The 27906-nt window shown below is 44.2% G+C and overlaps 1 protein-coding gene across 1 annotated transcript in view; it reads right to left on the minus strand.

The window, feature by feature from the left end:
• Positions 1 to 2135: 2135 nt before the first annotated feature.
• mpped2a (metallophosphoesterase domain containing 2a) overlaps positions 2136 to 27906 on the minus strand; it is a 51750-nt gene continuing 25979 nt past the window's right edge. The window contains exons 5-7 of the mRNA XM_079293693.1: positions 4163 to 4278; positions 2624 to 2737; positions 2136 to 2295 (exon numbers count right to left, since the gene is read on the minus strand). Coding sequence (XP_079149819.1) covers positions 2177 to 2295; positions 2624 to 2737; positions 4163 to 4278 — 349 coding nt within the window. The 3' untranslated portion in view covers positions 2136 to 2176. The remainder of the gene's footprint in view (positions 2296 to 2623; positions 2738 to 4162; positions 4279 to 27906) is intronic.

Below are 27906 nucleotides of genomic sequence, written 5' to 3' on the forward strand. Positions count from 1 at the left end.
GATATTATATTGTACTATTAGGTTGCAGATAACATAGGGAACCTGTAATGCACGTTTGGCTGTTCAGTTGGCTTCCTTTCCATTAAATCTAAATGCATACATCAGCCAGGTTTACCATCAGTCTGTTCACATCACAATCGTACAGCAACAGCATTTCCCACTCAAATGGATGCGATGACTCTTAACTGTAACTTGATATTGACTTTGATGAATCGTGACATCACTTGGACTTTGACCTGAGCCCAAACACCAATAAGCGGTGACGCAAACAGGGTCAGACTCTGTGGAGGACACATCGTGACTCGTGCTGGAATTGGACTCGACTCTGGACGTCTTCACAGCCAAGACTTGGAAAGCAATGACTCGAGTCGAGTTAGCGTGAACTCGATTGACAAAGTCGGGTCGGAAGACTGGTCACATCTTAAAGATTAAAAACCGACAGACTGAGCATGATAAGTAAAAATCTTGCAATTTTATTTGCATATAAAGGCAGCTAAATATATCACAATGAACTGAAAGAGAGAACTAACATTTCCATGAAGAGGGATACAATCAGAGAAAGAGCGAGAGAGGAACAGAGCACGGAAAGAGCATTTACAGCGGCAAAGTTGAGACAACTATTGGCAACATTTTTTTTTTGTGCTAGCAAGATTGCATTTACACACAGTGCAAAATTAGAAAAAGAAAGCAATAAAACAAATACTATCAGAGTTACACTTTTAAGGACAACGTCACCAGGTTTAGGCAGGCGTGTTGTTGGCTACAACCAGCACCTGTTGGATTGTGACTCTGACAAATTTTCCTCTCTCATCCGAAATGAATGTCTACCCGACTGGGAGAGTCGATACAAAAAACATGAAAGAAACGAACGAAGAGCGCCTGAAGGGAGCATTAAAGAAACAGGTCAATTATACAGGCGCATACAGAAAGAAAAATGCACCAGATTATTTTTTTTCCGTCAAACACAACTTTTAGCACAGATGTTTTACAACATGAATATATAATATATATATATTTTTTATACATACATTTTCCAAATTAGATCAGAAATCCATAGCGGGATGTTACAAAGTTAATGTTTCGGGTTGTAATTTGATAGCTTCCCGTCCCTGCGTTAGTCAGGTGTTGTTTTGCGGGGTAATAAATAAGGACTTGTCTCTGAGCTCGCAGAGAGCGGGGCTCTAGCTGAGAACATTAAAGCTAGTTTAAGGCAGCGTCCCTGTCAGCCAATAAGAAAAGAGGAACTGACGAGAAAAACAAATAAAAAGACCTAAACACAAAATAACAGATGATACAACATAAAACAATGGCATCCATTGTCCGGCCAATGCAAACCAAACATAAAGAAATTGTACAAATTCACAAAGCATCATTTATCTTACAGATCTGACCAATATTTATCAAGAGCAAGATTGTTTAACCACAAAATCCCCCAGAAAAGGAGAATACCAGTGTCACTCACGACTTCGCAATCCCCCCAAATTCATTTTGCATTGCATACGTGTGTGGACTTCAACACTTGTTTCTTTAGCAAATGAGACGTACTGAGGTACGGAAGGTCGGACAGGACGAGTGCTAATAGTCCTCATGTTTTCTTGTGATCGTGACATTAACAGATTATGTCAGGAACGCAAAAAATATTCAGTGTTTTCCTGTAACCCAACAAAAATATTGATTTGTGATGTCAAGAAAATCAGCTCATGTTGAAAATAACTTCATGACGACACGATTCAAAATCATATCGCCGCTCTCGCTTTCTTCTGTTCTGCACGAAGGCAACTTATTTTTGAGGGATTACTTCCTGGTTTCCATTTCTTCCCGTGGCTGTTCCCACAGGAAGCGTTGCATTGAGTTGACTTGATGTAAAAATGTTTAAGTGCCTGATGAAATTGGGACAACGTTTCTTTATGGAAGTTGTTTTTCAGACTCTGTGTAGAAAAACTAAAATCTGAGAGGGAACACATCATCGTTAACACAACTAGAACAAACTAAAATAAAACACCGGTATTCTCCTTTAACCCCCCCCCCCGCCCGCCCCACATCTCAAAATCTTCCCAATCTCAACGAAAGCTTGGAGAAGATCAAAAGTTTGCAAAGAAACACGTAGAACTTTTTTTTAATTTTTTTTTTTTTTACTTGACATATTTATAGAAAAAAAGGTCCCCCCCCCCCGGTCTCAGGAGCTGGCAGGGTTGGGCAGGTCGAACACGATGGGGGGGTTGGTGGGCTGGAAGCTGACGGTGCAGGTCGACGCGTTGATGAACGACGTGTAGCCGTCCGTCATGATCCCGTAGCCTGAGGGGGGGGGGGCGACGACACACACACAAACAGGTCACATTCAATCCCCTCAAAAACGTTACAGCCAGAGACAAACCTTTTGATAAATTGTTCCCCCGAATCTCTAATTTGTGCGCTCTAAAGACCTCTTTCTTCATCTTTGCACTGTTGACTTTTTAAGTGTTTTCATGTTCAGGTATCAACTTTATTTTCTTTTAGACTAGAAAAAATATATTTTCCGAAATACAGTCAATCAGAACAAAGTCAGACACCACCGTGTCCACCATGTCTGACCGCACGAATCACCGAACTAGAGGGAAAAGTTAATTTCATTTATTCTCAGTACCTTCGTGTATTCCTCCGAAGGCGTGAAGTTTGGGTCGGACCCTCTTCTGGACCGTGTTGAGCAGCTCCACACAGCCGACCCGCTGCAGCTCCTTAGGAACCCAGTCTCTGAAACCTACGCACACACAGACACATTAGCGGTTTTAAAATGCTCGGCTCCCCACAGAGTCTCGGTTGTGGTTTATACATTTCCTCAAGTTCCTCCATTACGCCTGACCAACATCTGCAATGGACGTACAGAACAGGCAGCAGAGAAACCGCACTGAGCACCAATGAAGACAAACGGCGAACATTTGAGCTGCAATACGTCCTGGAGGCACAATTAAGTTCAGTAACTGCAAGAAGGTGTCCGAGATACATTTTTACAAGCGCACAGACGGTAACCTTTGTCAGCTTTCCTTTAACTCTCGCAATTCCGAAAACATTTTTTACTTATTGAAAGTTGTTGTTGTAAGATCGTGGTTGTGCTTCCAGTCATTTGAGTTAGAACCATTTATTGAAAGCAAAAATCATCTCATATTCAGGGTGCCACATGCCGTCATTTGTCCGAAATGCTGAAGTAGCATGAGATTCTTTTTGTTAAATATTTACAATTAAGGAATGGATATTCTCTCTTATATCTGGCTGCTCACAACTTGAACGTCTGTAGCCTCTTATGCAGAAAATCCATATTGGAGTATACAGCTGTTAAGAAACAATAATTATACATTTTTGTTGTCAACGCACTGGTCAAGGATCAGTATTCCCGCTCCGATACACAAGTTCAGGTATCAAAATCAGTATCTAAGGAAAGAATGGATCCAAACATCTGTAGTTGTTACATATTGGAACCCTTTACTAGATCAGAACCACCTCCTGATACTCGGCTCTGTAAATAAGTGAAAGAGATTGCAAATTTAAATTCTGGCAGATGAAAATGTCTTCCACAGTCGTACAACCCTGATATTCAGTTTTGGAGAGCCACCCTACATCTTCAAAAGCTCTCCTCTCCTCTCCCATCGTTTGCAGCGTCTGTCACACTGGTGCAAAATCGAGTTTCCATTCAATCAACTGGCCACAGCGGCTCAGCAACTCTCCGTAGGCGAGAGGGAAGGAAATCACTCAATGAAGCCAGATGGAGAGCACAAAAGAAAAAAAACAAAACAACTGTGGAAAAAACAACTAGGAGGAAAACTGAATCAGTCTGGAGTGAAAACCAAACAATATGTATTTTCTTTTTCATACAGTCAAACACAAATATTGAATCAGACCGTGTTCGAGGTGTTCCCTCCGGATGCTGGTGGATTTATATGAAAATGCACACACACACACACACACACACACACACACACACACACACACACACACACACACACACACACACACACACACACACACACACACACACACACACACACACACACACACACACACACACACACACACACACACACACCGCCCGCTGCGACGCCTCCAGTGACTCCATACGGATTTCGCATAATGAGGAACAACCTCATTAGATATGGTGATGAGGGGGCTGTGATTGGTTAATTGGACTCACCGAGCGGAGGTCCGTGGGTCATCAGGATGTCGATGCCTTCGGGGACGAGGTTCCATTTATCCAGCAGAGACTGACCCCGAGGCAGGTTGAACCCCCAGCCGTTAAACCACGGAGTCCTGCAGAGACGGAGGGAGAGAGAGATTACATTAACATCGCTCCGGAGACCAACTCTACCGCGATTACGGCATTAAAGCTAAATTGATATCTGGAAGCTAAATATATATTGCTGAATTTATGCAGCTTTTCTTTTTAGAAATTGAGCAAAACTGAATTGAAATGCACAAAACTCTGAATCAAAACAAGTTTTTATACATGGAACCTAAAATAAGAATTATGCCACAACAGGATGCATGTAAAAAGCATTTGCAGTTTATTGCTGTGCACTTGCTGGTTGGCCACAGCATGTGGTGAAGAGCGTTTAACGTGACGCGAACACCTGTGATTGGTCAGACGCTTCGTTTGACGCACCAGAGTTGGGGCTTTAAATTCAAAGAGTCACAACCAAGTTTAATTAATTTTAGGAGCCAAAAACTATTCGACTGACTGCGCAGGCCTTCTAGGAAATAAATAAACAAGTGAATTTCTAAGCAGCAGGGAGCCACATCATGTTGTCGACCCCCATCCCCTCTGCGACGCAGGCTGCGGATTGATTGACAGCAGCCGGGCCACCTCCGGCTGCCTGGATGGTCTGGATGAGTCTGCAGCTTCAGGGTGACAGGCAGCATCTCAGCCTTCCCCGGCAGACACAAAGAAAGCCTCGATCTGGCTGACTGGGAATGAGGGGTGGATGGATGGATGGATGGATGAAGGGGGGGGGGAACGGATGAAGAAATAAAGCGAACCGTGCAGAGACGTTGGATATGGGAGCGGGGGGAAAAGAAATGGAGTAGAGGCCCGGTTGATAAATTGAGCCTTCATTTATCACAATAGTTGTAATGGCAGAAGAAGGCTGACAACAGAGGAAAGGAAGACAAATTATCGCCACATAATGCCTCAGTATATAAGCTGACCTACTGCAACGACACTCCAAAAGAAATCTTTTAACTTTAAAATGTGAGTTTTTGCAGCACAGAGCAGCAGAAGAGCCGCTGATGAAAAGACGATTTGTGCTCGCTTGTTCCCAGGTTACTTTGAGTTCGGAGCAGCCTCCAGTCACTTAGCGATGGGGCTGCGTACGGTATTTGACCGAGGGGAAATCAGGGCTCCACAAACATCAATAGGCTTTGTTACAGTGAGGGATGGACGCTCCGGTGCTAATCAATACAGGAGGGCCGAGTGGGGCTAACCAGAGATGTTTTAAAGCACAACCAAGCGCCTAAAATATCTGTTCCCCAAGTAAGACGCCCCCCCCCCCCCCCAAAAATCCTATTAATTCAGCACGGCGAGAGAAATGAGCACTATAATGCAGTCTGGTTGGGGTCTGGTGCTCGAGCAGTATCGAGTGGTTGTGCCCTCCGTCAGAATCCGAAGCTCGCTCTTTGATTTGCTCGCTCAGTCGTCGCCTCGTTCTCTCGCTCGGTGGAGAGCTGAGAAATGAGGTTAAGAATGAAATGTGAGGAGCGCACGGGGGAGTGAAGGCCACAGACTCAACTGATTAATTAGAACTAATCACACAAATCGGAGCTAATGGAAGTCTAATGGATTACTGGGAAGACTCGCCACTTCATGGATGGAAATAGCGCTGCTGCAGCGGCGGCGGAGTGGAGAAACCTAGAGAGCGGTGAATCAGAGCAGAGTTGGCCTGGTTGGTCGGCTGCACACACAAAGCACGGGCAGGGGATTTGTCTGGCTCTAGTTTTGACTAATAACAAACAACAAGAAAAAACTTTGAGAAATGGCCAAACGCATTTATTCCCCCCCCCCCCCCCCCCCCCCCGACTCGTGGTTTCAGGCAGCAAAAACAAATAAATAGCTGGAGCGTTGATTTCTCAACCGTGTTTCACATGTTTTCTCCCACATAAACACATTCATCTGGGAGATGAAACATAACCCCCGACATGAGCCGTGGACCAAAAAGGTCCTGACTGAACGCAGAGCGCGCCACAATGGCCCCATTGTCGGCTGTCTGCCTATGAAATATACCTTCCATGCAAGTGCATTTGTTAACCTCCGCCAAGATTAATGACATCCCGGTCACATAAAGGAGAGATTGTTCCCTATGTGGCTGTGACACAGGTTTTATTATACTGTACTGTACTGCTGTGTGTGTGTGTGTGGGCAGAGTGCACGTCCACCAGCATCTGAGTAGGATGTGAGTGTTGAACAGAATGTACGCTGCCAGTGTCTGTCTGTTCTCAGTGTGTGTGTGTGTAGACCAGCGTGTGTGTGTGTGTGTGTGTTCAGACTACATTCGGAGCCCAGTCTCGCCTTAACACTCGCCATCTGGAGAGCGTCGCTGTGGCAACAAAAGGAAAAGCGTCTTGAGGCGGGCACAGTGGGAAGTAAAACACGGTCAAGGAAACAGAAGTAAGAGAAACGGAGAATAAAAAGGATGAAGGAGGCGACGATCAGAGAGGAAATAAAGATCAAGAGGAGGAAACAACGAGGGAAGATAACGCGATCGTGTGTTTGTGGTACGATTGTGCGTCAACGTTGGAAGACGACGTGTTTAATTAAAACATCATCAAACCTTAACGAACACCGACTGTGAGAAACTATAATTACTCAAAATCCTGAAAACTAGACCAAACACTGCATCAAAAGGACAAAAAGCCGGTAACCATCGTAACGGGGACATTTAACGACCCACCCCCTCTAAAAAAAAAAAAAAATAGAAGGAATTAAACTGTGGTAACAGGTTAAAAAAATCTGCAGCCCGGGCCGCCCCCCCGAGGTGAAGCAGACAGAAGCCATTTAGCCCTCATGTGCAGAACGTCGATATTCAATTAGGCCGCTGGACATCATTAGCACGGCGGCGCAGCGTCTCTCTGGGCGTGACACCGCTCTTCACCCTCTGCTCCCCCCAAATACCCTCTCTGGGTCCCTAGACATGAGGCTATGATACCCCCTAACACACACACACACACACACACACACACACACACACTCCTCTCATTAAGTCTTTTAAATCAGACTCCTCCCTCACTTACTGGATCACTTTAACAATTTTCTTACAGCTGACTGAATCGGCGGTTTCTCTGTTTTGTGTCACAGACCCTGAAATCATCTTGAACCCTCCTTAAAGGGGCAGCGCAATAAATGAATATATTTTATTGTCTTGTGTATTGTAATTGTACTGATATGATCATAAACATGTTATCGCTTTGCCAAATTATGTTTGTTTCCAAATGAATTGTTAAGAACAGTGCAACGGAAACTTTTGCTACAATAGTTGATCAGAAAAAATGTAATTTTGTAGACCAAATGTGAATCAATGAAACCATAAAATCATCTCGTTTACCGACTTACTGTTGAATCTTATTATAACGATCACACATACAACCAATGTGTTTATGATTACATTGTTTACAAGAGCACAACATCTCTCTATTCATAATGCAGAGAAGAATTTATTGCAATGTGAGTTTCTTTCCTTTATCATGACTCGATCAAATGTTCATGTCATATTTTGTAGCTAAATTCTCAATTTGATAACTTTATGTGTGATTCTGCTAACATTTACCATATTGTGGATAAGGTCAAGTCAACTTTATTCATATAGCACCGAATCACAACAGCAGTGTTCGTATAGAGCAGGTTTGCACTCTTTACTTGAGACCCAACACTTCACCCCATGCGCGACGGGTTGACTTCTCCCAGTCAAGCATCGTTATAAGTTTCAGTCTTATAATGTCTTTCAAAAGGTCCCCAAATGTCTGCCTGCAGATGCATGTATAAGACTCAACAATATATTGAAGATTAAATGACTTAATGATCACTCAGGTCAAGATCAACAGTCTTAAAGTCTCGCCAGTTCGTACTGAGATGGCGCTAGAGGATATAAGGTCAGAGAATAAATGTGGTCAGTAAACTTCCTGATAATCTGCCCATCAAGTCTAACTATTTCCTGTGTAAAAAACTAAAATATGAGGATTCATCATTAGGAAGTTAACAAGCAGAGTAGATTTCAAGGAAATCCTGCAGCTTCTTCTAAACTTTCCAAAAATGTAAACTACTACACCACGTTTCTATGGTCTGCAGGAGAATGGTACAATGAACACAGACAGACGTGTCTCTGCAGGGCGAGCACTGTGTACGTGTTCTTGGTCGTGTTAAGAGCAGAGATTAGATCGAAACATGTCTCAGGTAAAGTGTGACCCTCCACCCAAATCCTGGAGAACAGCTGCACTACGGGATCGGCCCCGACGCTGGACGAACAAGCTGCACGCTGACCCGCCCAGAGATAACAGGAGCGAGGGAGAGTTGAGAGAGTGTGTGTGTGTGTAGGTCTAGCGATCCATCGTGTCTGACCTCTGAGTCAGAGCAGCCCCAGGGTCAGCGGGGGGAGGGGTCTAATTGATCAACCTGTCAGAACCAATGAGGAGGGCCATGTTAATGGAACTTTTATAAGCCCCGCGAGACGCACCACCTGACACTCAGAGCTGTATGAGTATGTGCAACGCAGAAAGTACGCCCTGTGTGTGTATGTATGTGTGTGTGTGTAATCCCAGAGCCCAGGTAGCCTTATTAAAAGGAGCCAAGTGGAGACTCTGGCTGGGTTTTGACAAATGGCCTCTCAACGCCAAGGCCACCGTTGCAAACTTTGGGGACGAGGTAGAAGGCGAAGTCACAAGGGTGAAGGGGCCGTGTATGTATGAGTGTGTGTGTTTGTATGTGTGTTTGTGTGCTCCGCTCTGCCTCAGCACTAATAACCTGTGCCTAGTGACTGATGGAGTGTGGAATGGATTAATCTTGCTGCAGTCATGCTGCCAAACGCAGAGGCGCTGAGGGTTAGCCACCAGACTTGGCCCGCTTAGGAAAGGCTACAACCATGGGGACGGGTTGGTTCACACTCTCTCTCTCACACACAGACACACACACTCTCTCTCCCCAGGGTTGGTCTCCACGCTGAGATGCAGCCAGCTGCAGTTTGACCTGCAGTCCGCTAATGTAAAACAAACGCTGCATCAGCCAGCAGACGTTTCGCAGCAAACACAGCTGCTCTCAGCGACCCGGCAGCTTCCAGCGGTCCACTACATGCAGGTCTGAGTGCAGACGGAGAGAGACGGGAGTGGAAGAAAGGGAAGAAGTATATATATATATATATATATATATATATATATATATATATATATCGGGAAGAGGAAAGGGCAAGTACCCAACATTGTAGCAGGAAATCAAATGAGCAGGGATGTGTATCCCCCTGCCATCATTACATCTAACAGACTTCCCTTTTAACAACCTCCCTTATCCCTTCAACTCTCTCTCTCTCTGTCTGTGTCTCTCTCTCTCTCTCTCTCTCTCTCTCTCTCTCTCTCTCTGAAGCGGGAGATACAGCGGATTAGCACAGACATCAAAGTCATCTAAGGCTACTGTAACCGAAACTGCCTGTCTGGAAGTGTTAGTGTGCACGCGTCTGCCCCGAGTCCTGCCACGCGGTGACGCCACTCAATATTGACGAAGTGTAATAACTATTTAAAACCCAATATGTTTATCATATTAGTGTCCGCAGCAGAGTGAGGGAGTTCACTGTGGCACTCAGGGAAGAAAACGATCGACATGTTTTTTGTCACCAAGATTTACCAAAATAATTCTACAAAATATACAAAAAAGAATTGAGAAGCCACAGTTAGAACGAACCGCAGGTGGTGGAGAAGAGCTCTCAGCACCTGGAGCTGTGGCAGGTTTTCCTTTATATCGGATTTTGTGATTAGTCAGAAGCTGCTTTGAAATGAACTCCAGTGCAACCGCAACAAATAATACCACTGCTTCACACAGACATTCAAGACATGCGGGTGCAAAGCTGCCTGTGGATGTGGCAGGTGGGGGTTCAGGCGGAGCAGTGAGGTGTCATGGGAACACGGATGTGTCTACATGCCAACATGGAATCCAAACACTTTGAAATATGGATTGTCGGGAGGCCAGGCAGGCCTGAGGAAACTGGAGACCAGACTAAGAGCGAGAGGGGACCTATTCACAGAGCCTGTATGGGGGCAGGGGGCCGAGACCCATTCAACCTGCCCCGAGACGTAGGGACAAGGGTCCCATTACCCTCCTCTAGCCCCGACCTCCGTGAACTTGATCCCGGGGAACAATGTGAGAGGGGGGAGGGGTGGGGGAGTGAAGGGAGGCAGGTGGGAGGATAATATCTCTGGGAAATGAGCGAGCTTTCCTCAGTGACAATAACTGACAGGCATGGTTTCATTTCCCAGCTCTGCTCCCAAGGACCCAGGGCTGAAACGGGACGAGGTGATCTGAAAACCAAAATGAACGCACTCTGTTACACAGGTGTGTCTTTCAGGTTGTTTTACAAAGCTGCACGCTCGCACTGCTTTTCTTCCTCAGCACAAAGACTAAAAGCTCCAGGCCTGCAAGTTAATTGAAAAAAATAATAATAAAAAAAGCGAAGAAAAAGCTGTTTGAACATTACAAACTTTCATTTATGACACACAAAACGGAGAGCAGAGGAGAGATGAAAGAACATCATGAAAAAAAGGACTATTGTGTGTTCTGGCCTCTGCGAGTTATTGTGCCGATACAGACTGAAGGTCTGCTCCTTCAGACAGGAAGGACAAACAAACAAAAAGACTTATTGAGATGCTTTGACATGAATTAGCCCGGAGAGGTGACATTAGAAGCTACTGCATTCAGACTTTAAATCTTTGTTTCTTTAATAAAAAGCCAGGCCAAAATCGTTCACTATTCAACACATGGTCCACTATTTCTCACAATACTCAGCAGTACATCGTTGCCTTTGTCTCGTTAGCCTTCATTTAAAAAGATGTAACGATTTAGCAGCGCACTGCGATTACATTGTCCGACAGTTAAAAAAAAAAGAAAATTCTTCCTCGTCAACACCCAGTGCCTACATTACCCACAATTCATCTCCATCCCCAACAGTTCAGTCAGATTGCATCCAGTTTACATTACCTCCCTCTACACTTTACTCTTCTCTCATGCGTTTGTGGTTGTTGCAGCCTGCGGTTCTGGTATAAAGATGTTGTTGTTTCCCATTTGAGAGTTGGACATCTGGTAGGATGTAGATGAAGGTCTACGACTGAAAGGTTGAATTTTCAAATCAACTTTGTGCTGCCAGTGTGAAGGATGCTCACATCAGGATTTTTGGGGCCGATAACCAATCATGGGAGCTATTTGAAGCCATTTCTCCGCACCTGTCAATAACCAATCCTGCTCCTCTGTGTGTGTGTGTGTGTGTGTGTGTGTGTGTGTCATCCACGATTCCAGAAAGATTTCAATGTCCCTGACAAACGGGAGAAATTCCGGTCAAATGTTATCTGTTTAGTGAGCTTGAAAGAAATCGACAGGCAAGCTGCAAAAAGAATGACATCGTTATTTTCGGTTGAGTCTCCGTGACTTCGGGCTCCATCTCATGCTCGCCTGCTTTGGTTTCCGGAGGGCTGTAGCCTACCGAGTAGTTGGAAGCTTCATTAGCCCCTTTCACACAGAGACTCTGCAACACCGCTGTACAAAAGATCCTTCAAGCCGGCTTTTGCCTTTTCACATCGAACCAAATAATGGCGCTATAATGCTGCCCCAGTGTGTGATTTCAGATAGCACGCCGGAGCAAAATTAAAGAGCTGGCGAGAAAGCTTAAAGACTATTGAAAACGTTTCAACCCAGAATGGATGCGTCGTCTGATCAGCTTTTCCAATCCCCCTTTATAGAGATCACCAATCACACTATTTAGAACGTATAACGATCGATCTGAGCACACTTAGAAAGAGGGAAGAAATCACGACTGCACAGTCAAGAGGAGAGAGGGCCAGGCACAGTAGCATTTTGTAGAAACAGTTATTACACCATATACAGTATAGTAGACTCCATGTATCCCACAATGCAATGTAAAAAGCAGTGAACAAATATTGGTCAAAAACGAGCCCATTACTACGATCATCCTCCAAGAAACAACATCTAACAAACTGTGTTCCAAACATGTGAACTGTGTGAACGCAGGGCTGGTTGGTAAGTTAAGATTTCATTCTCAATGAAATGCATTCACTTTAGAAGTTTTTATGTTATTAAAGATTAAAAGTTGCAAAGACATTTCATGCCCCGACAATGGTGTGAGCCAGCACTCAATTGCGTTCCATTAGTTTCTAGAATCGTCTTATTATATAAATATTTGATCACATAAAGGTGCCCTGGTTCGCCCGCTGCAGGCTGTTAAATGACAGCGCTGCTTTGATTATATTGGTATTTGTCCGTGTGGAATAACTCTCCTCCTGAGGATTAAGAGAGAGAGGGCAGCAGGTTACCACAGATTCCTGTCAAAAGCCCGGCAGCGCACCGCGCCTTGTCCCGACATGACAGGCCAACCAGTTATTGCCGGAGAGGTGAAAGGTCAAGGGGGGAGGACGAGGAGGGGGTGTTAAAAGGCAACAGGAAGGGCCAAAGGGTCAAGCCAGCGCAGATACACGGCACTCTGTTCGCGGTCATTGTCTCGACCTTACAACCAGTGGATGCTAGCCGGGGCACGGAGACACAGTGGCAACAATAGGCACAGGAAAGCACACAAACTGGCATTGTTAGTCTCGTGGGTTTGTATACAAAGAGCCGGAACACAGACAAAACAAAACACACAAGGCTGGCACACAGGCCAGCCTGTACAGAGTGGATCAGGAGTTGTACAAACGCACCCATAGAGCTCAACAGTGAGGTCCAGGGAGTTAAAAAGGAGCTCGATTATCAGCCGTAAACTTAACACGAGGTATGACGTTGTGGATTGATCATTTATGCTCCTGTAGAAGCCACAAGTCCACGATATCAACCTTGTTTCAAGAAAAACTGGTCAACGGTCGACACTACCCCACAATATTAGAGCGTAATAGCAACGTGTAATAGCAGACATGTTTATTGCGCCTGCAAACGGCTAGTGAGGGTAAGTGCTGCTCCCCGTTTATCATTAAAATCAACGGAGATGCAAGATTTGCTGGTTGCAGCCCTTCAGCTATCAAACCGCCCAATAAGCCATACCTCGCCATGAATTCACCTCGCCATAAATTTGGTAAATTCCTTTAAATACGTCCCCTAAATATAGCTTCCTATTGTTGGTTGTTTGCCTGACACCGATCACTGAATGGAGGTCACAGTTTGCCCACCTTCTAAATTCATGACCCCACATCCCTGCAGACACCTGGGTGTTCCTGCCACCCACATCTGTGGGTGTCTAAATGCAGCCAGTGGCGATAAGCAGAGTCTCGTCCTTGCCACTGAAGCTTTGCAGAGGTCAGCAGGAAGGAAGGGAAGTGCTGCAGGACAACGTGAATGCTATCGCCGCCGAGCAGATACGAGTAGGTAGGCTGCCCTTCTGTTTACGGAGCTGTCGTTACCGCCGTGATTGATGGCTCGCTACAGACAATTCACATCTCCCTCACGGGCCACATAGTCTGGTGGGAGACGACGTGGGAGAACCAGAGGTGTGCGAGATTGTGCTGGAAAAACAGTTCCAGCTGTGCGAATGTTGAGTCCATTTTAAGTAGACAGATGTTCCACAAAATCTCATGTCATCAGTCCAATTAAATCAACTTTCAGTATTTATACATAGTATGTCACCAGATCATTTTGCAAGTTTCAAGTGAGGTGAACTTTAATCGTCTTATCGAAATATTTCATATACTCCATTTTTTGCAAATTTATCATTAATTCCTGATTATTCCCCTCATGTTTCTTGCAAAAAACAAAATTTTTGAAAACATAATCACGTTATAATTTACCATCACTATGATTTTGTTTACTGAATGGAGCTTAAACACATCATGAAACTCAATGCATCCTCCGTTAACGTTAGCTGTTCGCTCAACTATTTACCCAAGCAGGACTGTACTGCCCACCGGCTGCTAGAAGTTACTAGCTCTCTGCCCATTTCAACGCAGATTTATTGCCCGCAACTTCGCACCATCAGGGACATTTTTTTTTATCTTGCCAGAACGAAGGGACCCCGTTCTACTACTGTCGAAGAATGAATAAGTTGCCACAACATTTTCATAATTTTGGCATCGACTTGTTACCAAAGTATTGGTTCTTGTGACATCCCTAATACCACTTTTGAGGTTCAACACTGATGTTGATCTTCTTGCTCTTTCCAGGTCATCCTCGAGGGGTTGGATGGGGTCAAGGGTCAGGGGTCTGAGCAGACCAGTCAAGTTTGCCCAGACAAAACTCTGAAAGCCATTTCTTTACAGCAGTGTCCCCGCACAGATGATTTAATTATCTTCAGTGAGTATACACGAGTATAATCATAACGTGCTGTGCTATACTGTATAAAGAGGACCCAGCTAAAATAACAGTGAGTCTTTGCCTCATCTTTTATTCCACTCCACTCAATCTTAAATCAATGTTGTCTTCCTTCGATGCAAGAAAACTCAGTGGAGCTTGCACTACTTTTCTCTCCATCAAAAAAACCTTCGAGCACTTATCTCTACTGTTATATCAAAGCTTGTTGTCATTGATGGTATTACTTATTCATCTGAGCTTCAGCTGTGCAGCACTTAGGTTGGTGACCTTTCACACCAAACTCTGCAGAGAATAATCGGCGGGACAGTAAGGTACTCTTTGAGCTGAAATCTATGTTTAGGTAGAAGGTAAAAGGTGCCGCTAATGCAGGGATGCCACACCTCCGGCAACAGCAGCCGGGGACACTTCTGCTTTTCAAATATGTATCCCCTCATAGCATGAGCCACAGCGTGGGACAGAAAACAAGATGAGACCTGCCGGGTCCAGGATCTGCCAGTGTACACACACACAGACACCAGGACCAACAGAGCAAACAAAAAAAACCAAACAGATGGGAACATTCAGATGTCAGAGACATACACCACGACCGACCGTGTTGATAATGATGAAAACCCCACCGCTGTGCGTCTGCTGAAAGAGCAGCCTGGAGTTTTTTTAGCATCTTCTCTACTGAATGAGCAGGTAGCCCGAGGTCGGGTTCAGGGGGAGAGCAGGGGGCCGTCTGCTGACGGATCGCCTTTACTCCCCGGCTGGTAGCGTCGCCATCTTGGGCACCCTTCCAGGGGATTGTGATTGCATTTCATCGCCTCGAGCAGCCACCTCATGTCATGAATCCCTCCTCATGTCGCAGACATCTGGTTAGCTCTGGGCTCTAGTGCTGGATCGTTTGATTAAGCCTGCATCGCTCCTAATCATACTCAACCCCCCCCCCCACACCTGCATCCTAAATGCCTCAAAGTCCCATGACAACTGCATTTTGAGTATTGCTCCTTTAATTTGACACATTAGTTCAAAGAGAAAGTTTTGGGTGAGACGTAAAGCAACTGAAAACAGTCACAATATCTATTCGTATTTAAGTGAATAATAATAATAATAATAATATTAGTATTATTATGATATAGACACTAAATAATATGAATGTATTCAGGCTGTGCAAATCATTGAATTTCAAATACAGATTTGGCTTCCAACAATTATGAAATCAAGATACCGGTAATCAACATAAAGCGATTATTGTGCGATGCTCTCACTTTGTCTTGTGTTGTAAATCCTTTACAGCGGTGCCGTCCGCTGGCTGGCCTTCGACAAGGTGTTTGATTAAATTGTTTACTAGAGCACAAAATTGTTTAAAAGAGCACAAAGTTCTTCGTAGATCCAGCCTCCTAATTTTGATTTAAAATGTAGGCTACATTTACCACAATCATGTTAAATAATCGAGCAGCTCTAGAAGACATCCTTGAAGTAAAGGTAGTGAATCAGCCCTTCTGCGGCTTGTTTCCCTCTCCCTGCACCAAGTTATTTCCATGTTATTTCTAAGGTGCTTTGATTTATTCCAACTTCTACGAATATATTTTGTTGTAAAATATATTGCCGCAGGTAGAATCAATTGATGACACGTCCCCAAACAACGTAGGATGAACTCTGCTATTCCTTCGCACTTGGCTTGCCTGCTAAATCCCGAGCAGCATGGAATCTATTACCACTTGCTCACCTGCCCCCTCGCTAAGCTATTCCTTATCAAGGTGACCAACCTGCAGAGCCATTAGCTGCGATGTTATTCATTTCCTGTTGGTTATGCCGTTAACGGGCGCCGTGGCATTAATTCTGCAGGTACAAAGGAAAACGTGACCCCGTTTCAGAGAGGTTGATGTGAGCCGGTGGCGCACCACCAACACACTGCTGCCGTGTGCTTAACGGGCCTCAAAGGGGAAAGAGACTTTCAGTGTGTTTACACAGTGGCATCTCTGAGCTGGTATTAATAATAGAGCCACTTAGCATTCAGAGGCACTGGTCTCAGCCACGCTGTTTGTTTCACAGGTCATTAAATTTATGCCGCAGCCCTAATGTTCATTACAGCAGCAAACTGGCCAGGGGTCTGTAACACTCGCTCACCGTCTTTAATCCCGCGCTGTATTCCTAACTCTGGCTTTCTTTTCATCCCTCGCTCACATCTCAGTCCATTTGCTTGACAACAATATTTTCCTGGTTTAATTAAAAGGACTGCGCCAGTGTTTCCAGGTTTCTTGTGTTGATCTTTCCCCTGTTTTGACTAAGTTATTCATAAAAGTACTAATGTTTCTGAACATCCTTCCCAGGTGTGGTTCTTTGACCTGTGAAAGATGTAGCTGCTGCACAAATCTGCTGCCGTGAGGCCAATTCTGCATGTTTCACCTTCGTAGGCGACGCTGGCGAGAGGAAGCTGATCCCCGATCTGGCTGGTAATTCCACTTCCACTGTGAACAAACCAAAGTCACCGTGCTGCAAGCTAACAGAGGCTGGAGGTCAAAATGATAGACAAAAGACACACGCAATGTCAAAACTCATTAAGAGCTTTTACAGGGACCGGAAAATAGCAGGGACATACATGTATATTGGGGAAGCACCGATTTATTTGGCCAAATATCGCGATCTGTTGATGTTTGCCTTGTTGACGGACATCTTTCTATCTGTAATCAAGAGGACATTTGCCAATGGCAGTGGCCAATGTTTATCCGCTGTGAAGCATCGATTTTGCAGCGGCTAAATGTTGAGTTGGCTATTTGCGGACTCCTTCGTCGTTCGTCGGTTGTTTGGAGTGTGAGGAATGGTTGATGGAGATTTGGCCTGATGCGGTTTGGGAGAGGCTTAGCTGAGGATCCACTGCGGCTCCCGGGCCTTGCAGAACCCCCGATCTCCATGGGATAGGAGCATGATGACTATGGGGGGAGATAACCATTAACAAGAGGGAGGGAGGGTGGGGTGCAGAAAACGCGAGTGTGCTGAGGCTTAGAGTGGGTAGGTATTGATAGGAGTGTGGCCGGAAGTGGGCGAGTGGCTGAGGTGTGGTCCTGCTCCTGAAATTCAGCTAAGTTTTATCTCCAATTGATGCAAAGCAACTTTTCATGTTAAAGAAGTTCATATTAAAGATTGTTTCGAAAATGTGTGTGATTGAATTTCCGTTCATTCAAAGAATGCTAAATGACTTTAAAACATCTCAATTAATTATCTTTATAATGATGCATTTGTTTCCCACAAAAGGGACATAAACAGCAAACTAAATAAACCGCAAAAATAAAATAGGTATTGGCCCAGAATTTCACAATCTGTGCATCCCTAATTATATAAGCTGACAGGGACACTTATAGAAAAGAGTTTTAGAGACCTCTATACTCCACTCTTCTATTCTTCGCCTCTAATCAAGTGCTTCAGCAGAAAAACATCAATGTTAACCATCACACACCTCAAACACATGAACACGCGCTGCCGCCGGGCAAAAGCAGCACAAGACAACAAAAGCAGCGGTCCCGACTGGAGGGGGGAGGGGGGTAGATTTAGTGCGCGAACCATGTGTGGGGGGGGGGGGGGGGGGGACGTTTAACACATGCTGTAAATCAACACTGCGTAAACTCACGTTGCAGCCACAAACCGCAGCCTGGTCCCACAGGCTCCCACCGCCCACCAACCTACAGTATTCCTTAATGCGACAGATTATTCTCTTTAGAGAAAAAACAAAACACAGCCACACAGTCCTGCAGGAGAAAACAAACACTTTAAGGAGCGAGCAAACACTCGGTTTAATCACATTAATCCTCTTGGAAATGTAGCGCACTTTGAAGGCCGACTGTAAAACCAACAGCAGCTGAACCGCAGAGAATAACAGAAACGATTCCTTACAGGAGGAACTTTTGTGGGTCAGACACTGACTGTTAATGCGAACAGTTACATTCCCTAACCTACATTCCCAGACTAACTTTACATCAAGGATGAAATAGAAAATACACAGGGACTGCACCACCTTTTTATAGGGTTTGCCTATTTCTCATCGTTTCCGAAACCAATATTTCTACATTTATTCAGTGCAACACTAAAATGAAGACAAGGGTCTGATGTACTTGATCGTGATGGATGAGACGCTGCAGTGAAGAGTAAAGCAACAGCGGCGATGTCATAGCTCTCAGTGTAGCCTCGTTAAGGTGCGCAAGATGCTTAGAAGCAAAATCGATTTTGTGACATTCTCGTCTTCATTTTTGTTCCCGGCCGGACCAAACACCGTTGAAAGCAGAGTTGAGGGTGAGGGGAGCCGAGATGGCAGCTAAGCTAACCTAGGTAAGACCTAAGTCTGTCCCTGGCTAATGTCCGCTTTTGGGAAAATGCAAGCCAACGCAGCAACGGCAGGTCGGTCACCGTTGTGCCCACATTTGCTTAATGACAAGAAATTGTCCTTGAATTTATTCCCGACGTCCCCAGCTAGATGTCATCCCCCCTCCTCTCAAACGTTTCCCTCATTTGCGGTCAACAAAAGCTGAAAATGCCGAGAGATGACAAAAAGGTAGATAAACGGTATCACGCACACCTTATAGTCTTTGAAAAATTACGTTTTTTGAGTGTGGTTGTGTTTCTTATTCAACATATTTGACAAGAACAAACGCACAAATTGAAAAGTAGAATTGTTTAAATCTAAATCACACTCTTTTCTAACTAGATGATCTCACCCTGTGTGTGTGTGTGTCTTTGAATGTGTCCGTTGTTCCTGCTGCGCGGTCCGTCCTGAATCTGAGCGTTCGGAGGATCAGAGGCTCTGCAGAGCTTCAAGTCGCGTGACCCTCTAATGAATGCCGACGCTGCCAGTGAAGCCCGCCAGCCTCTGGGTCAGAGGTCACCACGCAACCATTGACACAAGCAGGTAGCCACTGTGAAACGCTCTGAAAGCCTCCCCTCCTCCAGCTCCTTAACCTGTCCTCCCCCACTAGTCCCCGCTTCTCCTTATTCTATCTACAAACCCAATTCCTCTCCCAGGGAAAAAGAAAACACACCCGCCTCCACTCAATGACATGGGAGCGAGAATAGAGACGGAATAGAAAAGGAGGAAAGAGGGAGGGGAGGAAGAGGAAAGGCTTTTCAGCAGAACATCTATAGGAAACTGGCACTTCAGAGCCCTTTCAGCGCGATGAAAGAGCGGGGACGCCGCTCTTTCATCGCAAGGCCATCAACCGAAGGCCAAACATGTCCCGGGAAAAATAAATACTGTAGGTGGAGAGGTGAACTTTCCCGTGTAGCTCTCTCATATGAATGATCATATCTCTTCACCAGAACAAAAGGCATGCTGTTGAACTTTGCCTGTCCGTTCTTTTAAAGCACGTATTCGAGGATGTTGGTGTTGAGTTAGTGGGAGCAAGTGTGCTGAAGAAAGGCATTCATCACGCTCGAAACAAAAAGAAAAAGGTGTCAACCCGAGTGTAAAGGAGTCCCTTGTTGTATTTGATCAAGCACAAGTGAGGCAGAGCTTGTAAACAGAAGTCACATGGACTCAGAGGTCTCTTGTTATAGCAGCATGTCGACCCCGGAGGTCAGACACTGCAAAGGAGGCGAGTCAACAGCGTCACATGGTCGCTGCAGCTTCATCAACAGCGGTTTTATATTTTGTGCTGCTCGGCTTTCTGAACACGAGGAACTGCTGGCTGTCAAATGTCAACATCCACCACCACCTCCTCCTCCTCCTCCTCCTCCTCCTGCTGCTGCCCAGAAACCTTCTTTGAGGTTGTTTCCGGGAGTTGATTGGGTTCACATGCTCACTCCTGACAAACTGCACCGCTGCTCTTTTTCTTGTGGTTTAAGTGATATGGACAAAGACAAAACAGACACTGACAAACTGAGTACACAATTACGATGTATTATATCAGATGTGAGGCTTCTGTTGACTTGAAACACCCGCGTAGAAAATACTCAAATTTAAGTTCTAGAGATAAGTGAAAACGATCAAATTGGCGTGTACATTTTATATATTCATTATTTTCCATAAGTTTGGATAGCACTCTGACTCTGTCTCCCCATCAAAGGGACGAAGGCGTCGACATCTCAGAGGGCGTCAACCGAGCTGTCACACTGTCTGACACTGACACACACACACACACACACACACAGCAGCGATTACCTTCCAGCCGGCGGCTCCGTGTGTGTATTGTAACCGCAGTCTGTCCACACACCGTCAGGCACAACACACAGATCTGATCTCAGAGCAGCGCCAACAGTCTGCTACACAACTAGAGAGCAGAAAAACACCAGCGGCTGAAACACAGCTGTCTCTCTCCATTATTCACAGAGCGCTCACTTCTTGGCTTACATCACATTAAAAAGGTGGGAAAACCTCACAAGAGACTGTGTTGCTGACAAGACTCAAAATGATTCGTCGTCTTTTAATAATACTGAGAGACGAGCGGAGGGTCAAAGAGACGACGCTAATTGTGACTCTTGCCTATTCATTTTCTTCTCCTTTTTAAAATGTCTTCAACAACGCCGCAGTGACAAAAGACAAATGGCTACAGCGGAAGATATACTTCACACTTCCAATCCAAAATAACAATCAATACAGTCCAACATCCTGATGTCTGGAGATGGTTCCAGATCAATAGCGGACGAAATGACTAATCGTTCTTTTATTGGATCCACCACAAGTGTCAGGAAAACGTCAACACAATTCTCAAAGAGCCTTGATCTACAATGAAGAAAAAGGGGATTTGAGATGGAGCGGAACAAAGCAAAGGAGGATTCTTCCCTGCTGGAAAGAAAAATATTTTGGACACGATATAAGATGAAAAGGACGTCTTTTTCTCTCAGTTAAACCGCTTTATTTTCATAATAACTGCACCTTTACTTTACAAAAACTTGATTTGGATTGCATTCAAAACAAAACAAAAATCATGTTTCTTGCAAAAAAAACTACTACTTGTCGAGAGTTAACGCCAGACTAAAGCCCCTTTCCCACTGGACAACAACCTACGAACATCTGGCTTTCGTCATCAGTGGGAAAGGTTCCAATCAGCATTCATTCTGCAGCAGTCACAGTGACGGAAACACGACACCCGGGTGGAAACGCCAATGTTTCCAGTACGATGCTATGTGACACGCTTTGATGTGAATATATAATAAATAAAATCAACAGGAATATGGACTGTTATTGTGTTGCATTTGTCAACATATAACAATTAATGAATCAATTCAGTCATTTTATCACGTTAATCACGGAAACACTTCATTCAAACTCGACAGAAACAAAACTAAACCCATCAAAACCGTCTGTTAGTCTTTCAACCGTTCCAACAATCACAAACTCCAGTTTAAGAGTTTGAAAGAGAGACTGAATAGAAGTAGCCACTGCAACATGTTTACATTAAACATGACACAGAAAGGTTGACTCGTCTTCTACAGGTTTTTCCGTGTTTAAACGCGCTACTTTTGGAGGAAAAGGGTTATTAGTGACCTTTTTTTCTGCATCGAGTCTCGTGTTGTGGCCTGGATCCAGAGCAGCATTTTGGCTGCGTCAGCTCTTTTCCCGGCCCGACAGTGTTTGATGGAGCTGCCGGCCGTCGTGTGGCAGGACCTCTGGCTGCCCGGCCGGTGACTGATGCACACGAGGCCACGGAGGAGAGCTTTATTAAACGACGGCGAGGACCCATCACTCTCCCTCTGACATATTGGGGGCTCACCTTGAGGTGGGGGTGGGGGAGATTTACTCAGTCTGTATTAACACCTCTGTGACAACGTACAGTGTGTGTTTGTTGGTTTCCAGTATGTTGCATGTAATGTATGTGTGTTCAGTGCTTATGTGCCCGTGTGTGTGTGTGCGCAGAGTCATTTAGCAGGGAGCGCTGTGATAAATCCATCACTTAACCCTCTCATTCACTCCTTTAACACACACACACACACACACGCTACACCTGCAGACCTTGACAGCCTGCGAGAACAAACACACACTTCCTCCTCCTCCTCCTCCTCCCAGCCTTCATCACCAGCTGAAGGAGGCTCCATATAGTCTGAACCTCCCCACATCAAACTGCCTGCAGCTGCACCAGCACCCATGGGTGCATAAAGCAGTGCCAACAACAACAGCAGTAGCAGCAGCCACACACACACACACACACACACACACACACACACACACACACACACACACACACACACACACACACAAGTACCGTCCACCGCAATCCGGGCCCGTTAACAGATGCTGGACGATTTCTATTTTACGCTCCATTAAGTAAAGGTGTCACATTCTAACATCAATAAATCATTATCTCATTAATTCTGAAACATTACTGAAATTAATGTGACACGGCTGTCGACTGAAAACATTTCATTTTCAAAAAGGTTATTTTTTTCGAAAAACTGCTTTTGTTGTAGCTCATGTAGAAACCTGTTTCATGTGTTTATCTGATACATTATGAAAGTGTTCCTCAGAAAGGGATAAATAAAAATATTGATCCGGCTAAAAATCTGCATTTCCTTATATATCTCTATTATTTCTTATCTACCTAATGACTCCTGAATTAATAGGAGATTTTTAATGGGCATATTTAAAACAAACAATTACTGTTTGCCTGGATTTCAGTGGGAATTAGACTCAGTGTTTTTCTTCATCAGCAGCGATAGACTGTGTGAAGTGAGTTCATCTCCGACCCCCCAGCAGCGACTTTGCTTCCAAAAGACTCAACGGGGGGGGGTTTAATTTTCTAATCATTCAGTCACAATTCTTTGTAAAACTGGAGTGGCGAATGCGTATTTAGAAATAAAGTACAACTCTTTTCATTCTGTACATAAGTTTCACCAAACAAACTCTCTGCGGAGTGAAACAAACGAGGGCACAGCGACCACGAAGCCCTTGACTTCCTGGTGACGGACATTTGTCAGGGCCCATTGCCTCATCGGAGGCAACGCTGCCATGTGCTCACACTCGGGCAGAGAAAACAGTGTGTGTGTGTGTGTGTGTGTGTGTGTGTGTGTGTGTGTGTGTGTGGGCAGACTGCCAACACAAACTGACAAGAGGCTGGCGCCGGCAAAGAGGTGACTTAAGGGTGATTAAGCTAAAAGCAGCCGACACAACTGTCAGACAAACGAAAACAACACAGACTTAAAGATATTTGTATTCATATTCACTTGAGTGTTAAAGAGTTTATGCTCGGTCCAAATATACTTACGTTTTCAATAGATACACAGTCGTATTAGGAACGTTTTTGCCAAATACATTTAAGACCAAATTTGGGATCCAAGAAACTTAACAGGTGGAATAAATACAGGGAATCTCACTTGTGCATGCAAATCTATTCAAGATAAAAGTTATAAAAGTTTCATCAGTAACCTTCTTGTCAAATAAAGTCTGCATCAGATCTGTGAATATTTATTAAGTCCAGTTAGAGAAGAAGGCAGATTACACACGTTCCTTTGCGCTACTGAACAGACTGGAAGGTTACGATGCACTGCGGTCAATGTGGATCACATCAAAAGGTCCAAATAAAGTTAATCCTGCGTTTGTTTGTTCTTGGTTTCTGCTCATTTTCTTTCAGTCTCATTTATTCTGCAGTTTTGTTGTTTAGTTTATAATGATATACATATATATAATATACATCTATAGCAAAAACATTTTAATAAACTGTTAATGAAAAGAACATTTTTCAAAGTGCATTTTCCCAGAAGGAGGGTAAACCTGCATGTGTGTGTGTGTGTGTATGTGTGTGTGTGTATGTGCGTTCGTTCAACAAAAGGCCACTTGGAGAGAGAGGAAAGGAGAGACAAAGAGAGAGAGAAATGGAGAGGGGGAGAGATTTGCATTAGTGAGGTCCAACACTGATGTTGGGTGAAAAGGTCTGGCTTGTTACGGTTCATCCCCGAGGTGTTGGATGGGGCTGAGGTCCAGCTGTGTGCAGACCACTATAATAATAATAATAATACATTTTATTTATATAGCGCTTTTCATGACACTCAAAGACACTTTACATTAAAATCATCATATATAAAAACAATACACTAAAAACAGAGTACACAATAATAGTCACACTGACCTAGCTTCATGCTCGGGGGGGATCAACATGCTGAAGCAGGAAAGGATCTCCCCCCACAATGAAGCATACTGTAGTCTAAAATGTGATTCTATGCTTTAGCATTAAGATTAAGATTTTTTAAGATTAAGATTAAGATTTTCCTGGACTAGAACGAAGCCTTAGAACAAAAGTAAAAGTCTGCAGACCGGGGAGTCCATATACTGATGGCCACATAATGTAGACAGACGGCCGGATGGGGAGGAAAACAAACCTCACGGATCTCTGCCCTCCTCGTAATGAAAACAACCGAGACTAAACATGGTGCTGATATTCAAACACCACCAATGTGCATCGCTCCCTCTCCCTCTGCACACACACCTGACCTTTACATTGAGAAATGAATAAAACCAAAATTTGCAAATGACAAATTTGCATTTGGCCCTGCAGGTTTCCCCTGAGGAGAAATTCAGAGTCAAATGAGGGCAGTCGGATTTAATCTGCTGCCTCTGGGAGGCGCGCACACACACACACACACACACACACACACACACACACACACACACACACACACACACACACACACACACACACACACACACACACACCACAGCTATTGAATAAACCAAGCAAACATTGATTGCCATTTAATTCGCTAACAGGAAGCAAAGTAAGTACTGTGAAGAAAAGAGAGGCGGAATTGACCGGAAATGAGAAGCGAGGCATTGCACCCGTGTGAAAAGAGAGAAGTGGAAAGAAGAAATGAAAGGAGAAGGAAGAAGAGAAAAGGAAAAAAAAGGACCTGAGAAGAGGCGAGAAGAAGGGAGGAGACTCCCCCAGTGGACGAGACAGAGAGGAGGAGGCGAGAGGAGGGCTTCGGCTGGGAGGATCAGCAGCAACAGTTTGACCTACGACCCGGGAGTTAAGTTGCGGTCAAGTCCAGAATCACAAAACAGGTTTAATCCCCACAGACCGCCTCTCCTCCCTGCTCTCCCGCTCTGTTCTGAATCAGTCAGCAGAGCTTAAAGCAGCAAGATTCCTCACACATCTGTGAGCGGACACAGAGGTCACTGCTTCTATTATTGATGTCTGAACCGAGTCTCTGCGAGAGATCATTTGTTCTTTACGATCAATTTCCTTCAAGTTTAAACTTAAGACTAGTCGACTAATCACAAGCTCAGAAAACAGTCAACAATGAGCACAATCCATAAAGGTTAAACATAGTCAGAAAAAACGTATGAAATCACATAGTTCAACGACTTCAATGATTTAGGAATGCTTTAGGAAAAAAAGGAGGGTTTTTTCGGAAAGGGAGGCGGTGTCGGAAGGGAGTCAGGAGCGGCTAATGAGTGGAAACAGCTGAGACAGCATAATCAAATATGTAATTCAAATGTGGGATTCAAATGATGTCCTCAGGATTGCACATTAACTCACTTTATAATTAGAGGAAAAAAACAAAAGCAGCAAATAATCACATTGGAGAAGCCGGACAAAGTAAATGATTTGGATTGTTTGGGACGGATAATCGATGACTCTGCATTAGTGTGTGTTATGTCTGAAGACCTGGTCACACCAGCATTTAAAACAGCTCTCTATTATCGTCCTGTGCATACGGAACAACATGATACACAGCCTGAAAACTGAATGCTGGCAGAAAGTAAACATTATGTTTATATAAGATCTGAAGTCATTTAAGTGATTAACTCGAAAGGCGTCAGACTGGAACAGCACTCAACTTCTTTTCCACATTTACAAAAGGGCAAGAAATAGAAATTCATATCCTGCAATGACGCAGTAGATTAAAGACGGGTGATTAAAAAGCAGATTAATAATTACATTAAATGGGTCTAAAGTTCAGAGAAAAGGACTCACAGTTTTACTTTGCCCCTAAAATATTGTTGACTGGAGCAGAAAGAGTTAACGATGTGAATGAAATCCCAAACTGTGCAGGTCCTGGAGACCTTCAGCTCCTCCTAAAGGAGGCTTGATTGACAAGGTGCAGGAGCCTGCACTGTGTGTGTGTGGGGGTGTGTGTATAGGAGTGTGTGACTGTGAGAAGAGGAGGTTTAGGTATTCGGTCTGTTGAGCATCTGTCATTAAACGGTGTGAGTTGTGTGTCTTTCATGCTGCACTGCTTTCACTCCGAGCAGGAGTGAAAAGGGTCAGGAGAGAGTTTTACTCAGAATGTTTGGAACACAGAACCACGATCATTATCATAAAAACGTCTCCTCAAGTGATTTGTTCAACAAAGAAAAGGTACCGCTACCATCTGAAACACTTCTGCATAAACAGTCACGCACATGCGCAGTCGTCGTCCGTGTTTTAAACAGTAAGATTTAAGGAAAGATTAACGACGGACTGATAGATGAGACTTGTTGAACCTGGCCCTAAACAGGGCGAGTAACCGATTAACGGGTTTAAGCATTTCTTAAATAATGAAAGTGATCTGTAGTTGAAGCCGTGGGAAAAAAAAAATGTCTGCTGATCATTCATTTCACCTATTTAATCTTTAATAAAAGCTCACGGATATTTCATTTATTCAAGACATTAGCGTTGATGCTTCAGTGGGTTTTTTCAGTCGTCGTCATTTTGTTTTGTTTTCAAGTATCTGAATGAGAGCAGACTAAATCCAATTAATCTGTGGAAGTGGAAAAAGTTAAAGAATTACAAAATGACAGAAATAAAAATGTTCACGTATAAAAAGCAATCTGTAGCAAATTAGAGTTTTATTTTGGGAGGGAATGAGAAGCGTAACTTATATGTTTGATGCGCAATGCTCATTTCATTTCTCACTTTACTGAAATAGTGTCATGAAGCAAAGGACAACTGTAATCTACAACCAACTATTGTCATTAACGTGACAACAAATAATTCTGACCACCATCTTTAATTACTGGGTTTTTAGACAAATGGAATCTCTGAATACATTTTCTTTCAGACAATAAACCCACAGCCAGAGGAGCCCTCACATTTACAACATCTGGGGCAATTCTCCCCTCAACACCGAAGATTCTTTTATCGATACTAGTGAGATTAATTAACTGAGGCAACATGTTGGACACATATTTGAGGAACCAAAAGGCTGTGCGTGTGTGTGTGTGTGCGTGCGTGCGTGTGAGAAACGTTAAAATCCACCTCGATCCCTGAAGAGTGGAGTTCAGAACAGGCTTCTACGTTTTAGAAGATAAAAAGTTGAGACGGTCTGCGTGGGAAAGTAGAGATTTTCACTGATGACGTGAAAGCATGTTTGGTTTGCGTGTGCTCCTTTAGGCCTAATGAGAGTACGGCAGACACAGATGTGTCCAAAACACTTTTAGGAAACACGTTGAATTGACTGAACTGTTCATCCAAACACTTCCGCTGCGAGCGGCCGCATGCTGAACG

This window comes from Melanostigma gelatinosum, assembly GCF_949748355.1.
Source record: "Melanostigma gelatinosum genome assembly, chromosome: 2".
NCBI lineage: Eukaryota > Metazoa > Chordata > Actinopteri > Perciformes > Zoarcidae > Melanostigma > Melanostigma gelatinosum.